Genomic DNA, 10551 nt, shown 5'->3' with positions numbered 1-10551 from the left:
CCGTATACATTTTTAAATGTATTTTTATTTAAGTTTTATTCCATTTAGTATTATTTTTTTAATTATGTATTTTTAATATGATTTTTAATTCTATTTATTTCATATTTTAATTTTATTATATATATTTTTTTAATTTTTTTCTTTTCTTTATTTATTTTATTTAATATTTAATAAACTTTTTTGTTTATCATTATTTCATTTAATACCATTTTTTAATATGTTTTTAATTATATTATTATTGTTATAAGCTCACTTTTAATAAGTTCTTATTTCATTTTTATATTTTAACATATTTATTTTAAAATTAACTAAAAACGCTTTTAATAGAAATTTCTAAATTTTTATTTTACATACAAATTTTTTAGTTTAAAAATTTAATATATTTATGTACTATATATTTTTAATATTTTTTTTGTTCTTTTGATAAATTTTTATTTTATTTTGTTTTTATATTTGCTCTTCCGATCTTTAATTTTTTAATATATTTTTATTTATGATTTTCCTAATCTTTCCGCTCTCTTCATTCCAGATGAACCTTCATCAGCATGACGCTGCACCCATTTTCCTACTATAACCTCACATATTTTTGCAAGCCAAATTGCATCCCTTTTTGTTGGAGTCAACGTCAAACACTGAAACTCTTGCCATTTTGAGATTATGCACTGCTACAGTGAGCGCCGCCGCTGCAAAGGAATGCTGGTATGCCATAAACTGGTGTCTCAAATCTGTTTACGCTCGCTAAACACAACATTTCATTATAGTGAAGCGTGAAATAACCGCAACTGGTGCTACTATGTAAAGTACATATGCACATACATACAAGTACAGACATGATAATGTATGTATGTGTGGGTGTGTCAGTCGTTGAATTAACTGTTGCGGCATTTGCCGGAATGTAGATGACTCGTCGGTTAATTCGAGCTGACATCGAATACCTGAATCGAATTACAACGCATAATTTTGAAAATACACTACTAAATACAGTAATATTAAATCGCATATCACATTTGTTTTTTTTTTTATTTTTAATGTTTTTGGTTTTGTAAGCATTTTGTATAGTCAACGAATTTTATTTCATTTTATTAAATAAAGTACATATTAAAATAGCTGTTAGTATTTGATAAATATATTAATATATACGGAAATATACTATATATTTATATAATATATATGTATATATCCATATATATGCATGTATGCATATACATAAATACATACAAACATTAGTTATCGTTAGTTAATTTAGTTTATATACTCAATCGAGTTCGCATATTATGTAGGAAAGCTATTAGAATCTTAGTCTTTGGTATGTATACAGTTTTAAATTTACAAAAACAACAAGAAATAAATAAAATTCTATTACTCCACAAAAGTCTGCATGTGTTTGAATTCCTAATTTTGTATGAAGCTTTCAACTTATTATTATTTCATAGTAAAACGCTTTCAAAAGCCTCTTAGAACTTTTAAATATCAGAAAAGTAATTGGTTTGAAATAAATATATGTAAATATGTATATAAAAATACAAATAAGAAAAAATTAAAATTAAAGAAAAATAAATAAAAAAATAAAATTAAATAAAAGTAAAAGAATAATAATTTAATTAAATTTGCTAAAAATTAAAATTTTAAACTATATTTTTTCCAGCATTTAATTTGAAGAATAATATTTTTATGTAAATAAAATAAAAAATAATTAAAAATAAAAACAAATAAAAATATGATAATTTAATATAATTTTGTATATAATTAAAATCTTAAAATATATTTTTCCAGCATATAATTTTAATATTTTTATTTGCTACTACAATTATTAAAATATCAATTTTTAATTCAAGAAATTTGGACCTAAAAATTCAATAAAATTTCGATTATTTTTATTGAAACTTTCATGTCAATTTCAAATTAAATAAAAAAAAAATAGAAAATCCAAAATTTACTTAAATAAAAAATGTGCAACCCTGCATACTACAAAAAAAAATTGGTAAGCAAAAATAATTTTTGTAATAAAAAACATAAAAAAATTTTCAAAACTTTTAAATGTTTTTAAGGACTCAGAGGGTATTTTCTAAATATTATAAGTTAGAAAGCATTCACTTAGCAACACATAACCATCATAATAGCTGAATTGTGATTTTTAGCTTTCATTTAAATTAAAAATTTACAATTTTTGAATCTTTTTTATTTTACGATTCTCATTTTTTTTTTAATTTTATTCAATAATATTTTTTTATTGAAAATAGAGTAATAAAATTTAAATTATAATTCAAAAAAGTTAATTATAAAATAATAACTCTTTCTTTTAACAGCGGTATAGTATAAATATTGTTTTAGGCGCATATCGAACGATAATTTATTGTGCGCAATTGTACAAGCTTAAAACCTAAATTTACTTTTTACTTATAAATTTTAACAAGATATAATTAAAAAAGTATATATACATATGTATGGCAAGCTGCATTTTAAAAATTAATATTTTATTACATTTGTTGTTTGCCAAAAGCTTAAAAAAAAATTATTATTAAATAATTTATACATAAAATTGCTAATAAAAGTTAAACTACAAAAAATAACAAATTTGTATAAAAATATAAAAAATGTGTTAACAAAAATTGCAAATAAATTGCAAAATATAACAAATTAAATTTCTAAAAAAAAACAAAAATTCTATAATAAAATAAAAATACAATTTATTTATTTTTAAAAAAAACAACACGTAACAAAATTACAAATAGTAGAATTTGAAAACAAAAATCTATAAAAAAAAACTAAAATTAATTTATTTGTTAACAAAAGAAAAAATAAAAATAAAGAAAAAGAAAAACTACAAATACATACATACATATGTATGTATATAAAAAAATAAATTGGTAAAAAAACAAAAAATAACAAATTTGAGAAACGCAAACAAATCTATAAAAAACCTTAAATTAATTTATTTGTAAAACAAAACAAAAAGAATAATTAATATGAAATAAAAATTACAAAATTATAAAAAAATAAAATATAACAAAATTGTAATAAAGAAATAAAAAAGTACAAATAACAAATATGAAAAAAGATTTAGCAAAAAAAATACAAAGATCAAATTTGGAAAAAAAAACAAATGTATAAAACACTAAAATAAATTTATTTGTAAAAAACACTAATAAATTTGAAAAAACGCTAAAAATTAAAATAATTTAAAAAAAAATTAACCAAAAAAAATTATACAAAAAAATTAAAAAAATCGATAATAAAGAAATAAAATTAATTTTTTGGTAAAAAACAAACAAATAACAAGTTAAAAAAATACTAAGAATTACAAATTCATAGAAAAATAACATAAACTGTAAAAAAACCAAACTAGTAAAAAAAATTGTGCTAATAGCCTCTAAAACTTAGTATAATGGCATTACACGCATTTACAGTACGAATTATTACCAAATGAATACTTGTCTAATCTAGAACAACAATTTTATTTAATATAATATATTTTTGGGTAATTACTTGTGCTTGGATACGCATATATGTATGTAAATCATTAGTTAGTAAAAACTAAACTACTGGAAATGTTGGCATAGTAGTTAATATACGCTCAATACGGTGATACACCATTTCAAATTGACCGATACACAATAAAGCTATGTAAAAAAAACATTTTTTGCCACACTTTGGTAGTCATCAGCTACATAATAGCATAATGTCACATGTATGTATATATGTAGTTACTAATATAGCGCATATATAAATATATACTTTAGTTCTACAATTCTAAGGTCGTTTACTGCATTTATGCGACTTTTTTTATTTGCTCCTTTTCGCTTTCTGCAACCTCTTTTTGCTTATGTTGACGCTTTTCGGCTGACTTTTTCAAATTTAACAGATATTTGCCCAATACCATAAAAACACACCATTCCACATAACCAATATGATACACTGAGCTGTAGTATTTCCAAATATTCGAAAATGAAGCTAATAGAAATGAGATGCCGAGATAGCTGAAAGCAAAGAATTTCGCTATCCAAAAGAGGACATCGATAATTTGACGTTGTAGACCGGTAGCATCCTTGCGCACCAACTTATTCCACATATCCTCCAAAGAAACGTAAAATGGCGCACCCATGATGCAGAAATAGTGCCCAGGACGGAAGCCATGCCAGAAGGCAGAGCAAAGCAATGTTACGATAGTTCTAAAAAATTGTTTAACGCAGTTATAAACAACACTTTTTTGTTACAACTACAAAAACAACGCACCTGTACTGCTTGCTGGGGAATAACTTGTAAACATTCACCGCCAACCAATACTGTATGCAAATATTCCAGTGTTTCATGCCCTCACGGAAGGTCCAACAAGTCTCTACGCTACGCACGCGCGTATTTACAATCGTAGTAAAATTGTAAGTACGCTTATCGGCATCACGTCTCAAATGTGCGTACTGCTTACGTGGACCCTCACCGTTTGTGGCATCCGCCTCATCGGGGTAAGCGCCAAAACCAGCCATTGTGCACACGCATTCGCTCAGCGTCAAACCGGTATAAATACGCATACGGAACGTGAAAAATGTCGGCCACACATACATAAGCCGATATATAAATGAACGCTCTTGATAAAATTCTTCACTTAAAGCATACTAAAAAATATGAATTGAAGATTTGCATAAGTAAGTGGTTAATAAAATGCGCAATAGCTTACCTCAAGTGGCCATATGTAGTTTGCTACAAGATACAGTGAACAATAGAGACCGGCATATTTAAGCTTTTCTATTGTTGCTTTAATATGCGGCGCATAATCTTTGAATGGCATCTCGAAGTAGTCGAGATATGTGCGATAGCGGTAATATGGACCTGAAATTGATAAATAACATATATATGTTTACACTACAATGCATTAGTATGCTCATACCTGTCAATACACCTATGTAGTTGAAGCAATAGTGGAAGATCTCGGCAAATCCTATATCCTGCAACTCTACATCATAATCTGTTACTTCCACAAGTGGCTCATTGGCGGCTGTACCTTCACCGCTCTTCCTTTCGGCAATCTCTTTATCACGCTGCCGTAACTTTTTCCAAGCAGCCGTTTTCTCAAAAGCAACACCCGAAACCTAATTTAGAAATCATATAGTTAACATATATATAAACATACACACGTTTATTACAAACCTTTAATGTTAGTATCATTTGTATCATATTGGTGTGTCCAGGATAATTTGGCAAACCAAATACGTGCACTAAGCGGAAGAATACCAAATAGCCGAACATTAAACAAAATGTAATCAAATGGCAACGACTAAAAGTAGAAAAAGAAAATCGTTAAATTAATACATTTAGCACAGTGAAGTTCAAAGGTTAACAGTACCTTGGGTGCATATGGATAACTACGAGCGCGCCAATCGTCGTTGATATAATGCAGTGCAGTGCATGGTAACCCGATGCAATAAACACCACCAGCAAACCGAGACCGGTGCTAATAAATTTTCGTTGTGTTTCATCGCCTATGTTCTTGACGTAATGACCCGCACCAATGCAACCAAGTAGGCAAAGGACGTAAATCACGTCATCGATACTCATTATTTATGACGGGTTTGTTGAATGCGCCACCTTTAATGGTTTTCCGTTTGTATATACTAAGTTTTTACTTTAAATCGATGTATTTTTATTTTAAATCGATTTGTATTGACAATAATAACAGCTTTTGAACAGCAGGAAATGCAGCTGATCTTATCAGAAAAATATTGCACTTTATTAGTGGTGGGGGAAACTAAGTGAACTTCGCGATTACGCACGATTTACATTATCGATTTTGGAGTTGAACTGAGAGAATATAAAATTTTATATATGTAAATGGTAAAATATTTATAATGCGAGTAAAAATAAATAAAAAAAATATTATAAATTAAAAATGATAACAAAAATTGCAATAATATTATTAATAAAAATAAGATTTGATAAATTAAAAATATTCTAGGTTAATATGAAAATCTATCCACATATTCCTACATCAACAACATCTGTCATTTAAGAAAAAATATTAACAGCTGTGCATTCTATATGGAAAATAATAATATTATTATTAAAAATAAAAACAAAATGATTATTAATACCGCAAATAACAAATTTATTATTAATACTATAAATACATTTTTTAATATCAAAATTATTCTTTTTCATAAATCGTGATTTATTTTTAAAGAATTACTACAAATACATGTAGTAGCTGCTTGTTCTTACAGTTCAACGTAGTTATAATTGCAGAATCTTCACTGTGTACTACATGTCCCAAGTAGTTCTCCTACAAATTTTCTTATTGGAATTTTTTCCACAGTGCAGTTTGACATATTGTTGACAGCCAATTGGAAGCACTGAAAATTCGTCACGTGAGCAGTACTTGTCAGACGTGTAACATTTGACAACCGCTCATACCAAAGGCATTATATATACCGAAAGTGGGAAGAGATCAGCTACATGCGACATTAAACACGAATGGTTTGACAGCGCACAGCTACGGGTTGCAAAGGTGCTATTACTAAGTTTTAATCTAGTTAAAATAATTCTACTTTGACTTGGTTAAATTAATTAAATATGCAGCTGCATAAATTTCTACGCATTCAAAAATTTGTGTGGATATAAGATTTCTTGCTACTACTCTATACTGCATAGATTCGACTTTATTTTATAAATGTTATTTCATATACAAAAGAGTTTTGTTTGACATTTCTACTTCTTTCGCTCCCTACTTATTTATTACAACACTGCAAGTCGCTCGTAAAAGTCGACAGCGCATAGCAAAGATTTCGTTTCTTGTTCATTTGTGGTTCGTTCGTTCATTCATTTGAGAAATTTGATTGCGTTGGACGTGTGTTTACGCTTATTGGTGTTCGAATTGGAAAGTTTAAGTTCTGTGCATTTTCGGAAAGAATTGCATTCATTTAATTATTAGGTATACACGGAAATAAACCGCCACAATGGGAAGTAAGTAAATACGCGTCAAATTAAATTTAATTATAAATGTGTTTCGGTTAAAAATTACACTATTAAAATTATGAAGTGGTTTCATACAAAGCATTTGTGAAGGTGGTGGAAGGTGCGGTGCTTTCGCTTCTCTATAGCTTTCATCGCACTAGCGGTAGAGTGAAAGGAATAAATATCGTTATACATTTGCTTACGTATACAAATTCGGATGTCTTCGTAAAATAAACTTAATAATGGCTCATTGTGTTAATATGGAATACTGCTATATTATTAAATGCAATTTAAGTAAAAGAAAATATTTTAAAATTTGGGTTTTCTCTGATTTGCAGTAAAATTCCTCGAAGTTATTAAGCCATTCTGCAGCATACTCCCGGAAATCGCCAAGCCGGAACGAAAGGTAAGTTATAAATAAAATAGAAGAAATTAACTTTGCTAGATTACTAGAGACATTTTTAAAAACAAATTTCTTCAATTAAACCAAAAACTTTGATAGAAATTATGTATATATATTAGATATGCTCTTATTAGTGATTGATTACAGCAGCCACGCAAGCATTTAATATAAGTAATTAAGTATAAATTTAACATAAAACTTCTGTAAAATCGTATATGCGTTAGGGCAAATATTCACACGGTTACTGAATTTTCAATTACTTTGCTTTTGTGTGCAATCAGCATTCTCATTATAACTAATTGCTTTTTCTTATATTTCATATTTTTCCAAAACTTTAATATATATAAATATGTAAGTAGACCGAATTTCATATTTTGGACAAACTATTTCTATTTTTTGTTGCCTACTTTGTATAAACGAAGTAGTATTTCGCTGCCACAAGTGTCAGATTTTGACAGTTTGTGCGCTACGTGTGCCACAGATTTGTTTGCTGTTCGGCTTTGCCGAATAAACGTCATCGTTCGTTGTCGGCAACGATTTCTCCAGCAAATTTCACGTTGCCGACGTAGTAAAGAAATAACATAAACCTATCAAAAAATAAGAGATCTTCACGTTAAAGTGTTTGATAGAGAGAGAGAGGGAAAGAAAATGAAAAATGACCTTATCAAATCGCCTTTGCATACGTATGTAGTTAAAAAAAAACTAGGTTAATCTCAAATGGCTTAGATTCAATGTAGTATAATGTAATAAGACCAATAACTTAACTAACATAATTTTTATACCGTTTTTCCAATAGATTTAATTCATCACCAATTAATTGGTCCATTAACAGAACTAACATAATTTTTTTTTTTATATTCCATTAGATTCAATTCAGGGAGAAGGTGCTATGGACTGCTATAACACTATTCATCTTCTTGGTTTGTTGCCAAATCCCGCTTTTCGGCATTATGAGCTCAGACTCAGCTGATCCATTCTACTGGATTCGTGTGATCTTGGCTTCTAACCGTGGTACTCTTATGGAACTTGGTATTTCACCAATTGTGACGTCTGGTTTGATTATGCAGCTGCTGGCGGGTGCCAAAATCATTGAGGTCGGTGATACGCCCAAAGATCGTGCATTGTTCAACGGTGCGCAAAAATTGTTCGGCATGGTTATTACAATTGGCCAAGCTATTGTGTACGTCATGACTGGCATGTACGGAGATCCTTCAGAAATTGGCGCTGGTGTTTGTTTGTTGATTATCATTCAACTCTTTGCTGCCGGTTTGATTGTGCTGTTGCTTGATGAATTGCTGCAGAAAGGATACGGTTTGGGATCTGGTATTTCACTTTTCATTGCTACCAATATTTGCGAGACCATTGTGTGGAAGGCATTCTCACCAACCACAGTCACAACAGGACGTGGCACTGAATTTGAAGGCGCCGTGATTGCTTTATTCCATTTGATGGCCACACGCAATGACAAAGTGCGTGCGTTGCGCGAAGCTTTCTATCGTCAGAATTTGCCAAATTTGATGAATTTATTGGCCACGATCTTGGTGTTCGCCGTTGTCATATACTTCCAAGGCTTCCGCGTGGATTTGCCCGTGAAATCGGCACGTTACCGTGGACAATATAGCAGTTACCCCATTAAGCTTTTCTACACCTCCAACATTCCAATCATTCTACAATCAGCCTTAGTTTCTAACTTATATGTCATCTCTCAAATGTTGGCTGTCAAATTCCAAGGCAATGTCTTCATCAATTTACTCGGCGTATGGGCTGATGTTGGTGGTGGCGGCCCAGCTCGTTCCTACCCAATTGGCGGTCTGTGCTACTACCTATCGCCACCAGAGAGTGTAGGACATATCTTAACCGATCCTATCCACGCTATTTTATACATTGTCTTCATGTTGGGATCTTGTGCCTTCTTCTCGAAAACATGGATCGATGTGTCTGGTAGCTCAGCCAAGGATGTAAGTTTATATCATCACCGAATTTGTTATTATTTACTGTATAGTTATTAACATAATGTTTATTGTATTTTTTTCGTTTGTTATAGGTTGCCAAACAATTGAAGGAACAACACATGGTAATGCGTGGCCATCGTGAAAACTCTATGATCCACGAATTGAACCGTTACATCCCAACAGCGGCCGCGTTTGGTGGTCTCTGCATTGGTGCGCTGTCTGTTATGGCTGACTTTTTGGGTGCCATTGGCTCAGGCACCGGTATTCTGCTGGCTGTAACCATCATCTATCAATACTTCGAAATCTTCGTTAAGGAGCAATCTGAAATGGGTGGCATGGGCACTTTACTGTTTTAAGTTGTTGGTGCTTTGTACATTAATTAAACGATGTTATTTATGAGATATATAACTCACTCGAAGTAAGCATTTGCTTTGAGCCCAACGACTACCGCTACATATGTACTGTTACTTGTTTCCAGACATTTGTTTCATCATTGAATGTAAGATTTACGCCTGTACGGACAGAGTTGAACTCAAAATTCAACATAGTTTCAAGTCCTTAACTCGCCACACAAATTTCACACATCAAACATTTCCACATAAAAACAAAGGAGTTGGCTCTGTCATCATTATTATGATTTTTTTTAATACCAGTAGCGTCCAATTTTATGGTCGTTTTTAGATTTTTCTTTCAAAATTTGTAAATGTGTTTTTTTTTACATTTATTTGCGAAATCGCAACGAATCCATTGCTGTGTGAACGCGGTGATATGGAAGTAACAACAAGAACAGTAACATATTAAACTTCATACAAACAAATAATAGACTTTCTTTATGTTAAATTTAATATTATTTCAATTATTATGTTAATTGTGTGTGCGTTACTCTGCAACAGCTTAAATGTTTTCACAACGCTAATCATGTGTTAATGGTTGTCTAGCTATAAATTCAGTCAGGGCAAACAATTAATGTAATGATATGTAATAATATTAAGATCTACATAATAGTTAATTTATACAGAAGCGAAATGAAGTTAAAATAATAAAGCTAGACATTTAATATTAAGTTGTAATAAAATGAAGAAAAACAAAAGTTTTAAAATTTAATAAAAAATCGTAAAATCTAAAAAATATGTTTTAATACAATATGAATAATGAAATAACACAATAATGTGAGTGGAGGAGCCCCAAAAAATGCTCCGGGTAATATACATACATACATAATTACGTGCATATGTGAAATAATATTGTGTGGTC

The 10551-nt window shown here is 29.9% G+C and overlaps 3 protein-coding genes across 5 annotated transcripts in view; 2 read left to right on the top strand and 1 right to left on the bottom strand.

Moving 5' to 3' along the window:
- Nucleotides 1-999, top strand: part of LOC120768651 (putative uncharacterized protein DDB_G0289263) — a 30511-nt gene extending 29512 nt beyond the window's left edge. For 2 of the 3 annotated variants that reach the window (XM_040095423.1, XM_040095422.1), the window contains exon 6: nt 530-999. In XM_040095423.1, coding sequence (XP_039951357.1) covers nt 530-549 — 20 coding nt within the window. In that variant the 3' untranslated portion in view covers nt 550-999. The remainder of the gene's footprint in view (nt 1-529) is intronic. The other variant, XR_005704791.1, reaches the window with a different exon arrangement.
- A 2304-nt stretch (nt 1000-3303) lies between these two features.
- On the bottom strand, nt 3304-5726 carry LOC120769360 (lysophospholipid acyltransferase 7). The gene is made up of 6 exons (XM_040096321.1): nt 5339-5726; nt 5143-5269; nt 4883-5084; nt 4673-4824; nt 4234-4610; nt 3304-4169 (listed from the first exon to the last, which is right to left on the bottom strand). The coding sequence occupies exons 1-6, from the start codon at nt 5548-5550 to the stop codon at nt 3770-3772; spliced, it is 1470 nt and encodes a 489-aa protein (XP_039952255.1). The 5' UTR covers nt 5551-5726; the 3' UTR covers nt 3304-3769.
- A 1072-nt stretch (nt 5727-6798) lies between these two features.
- On the top strand, nt 6799-9742 carry LOC120768392 (protein transport protein Sec61 subunit alpha). The gene is made up of 4 exons (XM_040095064.1): nt 6799-6951; nt 7281-7348; nt 8212-9303; nt 9390-9742. The coding sequence occupies exons 1-4, from the start codon at nt 6945-6947 to the stop codon at nt 9651-9653; spliced, it is 1431 nt and encodes a 476-aa protein (XP_039950998.1). The 5' UTR covers nt 6799-6944; the 3' UTR covers nt 9654-9742.
- The last annotated feature ends 809 nt before the right edge of the window (nt 9743-10551 follow it).

This window comes from Bactrocera tryoni, chromosome 2, assembly GCF_016617805.1.
Source record: "Bactrocera tryoni isolate S06 chromosome 2, CSIRO_BtryS06_freeze2, whole genome shotgun sequence".
NCBI lineage: Eukaryota > Metazoa > Arthropoda > Insecta > Diptera > Tephritidae > Bactrocera > Bactrocera tryoni.
The sequence above is the reverse complement of the archived record's forward strand: the minus strand, read 5'-3'. Positions and strand labels throughout refer to the sequence as shown.

Bases quoted from the DNA above. Each gene is read 5' to 3' on its own strand.
- LOC120769360 (XM_040096321.1), bottom strand. From the start codon at position 5,550: ATGAGTATCGATGACGTGATTTACGTCCTTTGCCTACTTGGTTGCATT. The intron at 5,270-5,338 runs GTACTGTTAACC...TTCTACTTTTAG, and splicing joins GTTATCCATATGCACCCAAG to TCGTTGCCATTTGATTACAT. The intron at 4,611-4,672 runs GTAAGCTATTGC...CATATTTTTTAG, and splicing joins ACTACATATGGCCACTTGAG to TATGCTTTAAGTGAAGAATT.
- LOC120768392 (XM_040095064.1), top strand. The intron at 7,349-8,211 runs GTAAGTTATAAA...ATATTCCATTAG, and splicing joins TCGCCAAGCCGGAACGAAAG to ATTCAATTCAGGGAGAAGGT. The intron at 9,304-9,389 runs GTAAGTTTATAT...CGTTTGTTATAG, and splicing joins CTGGTAGCTCAGCCAAGGAT to GTTGCCAAACAATTGAAGGA.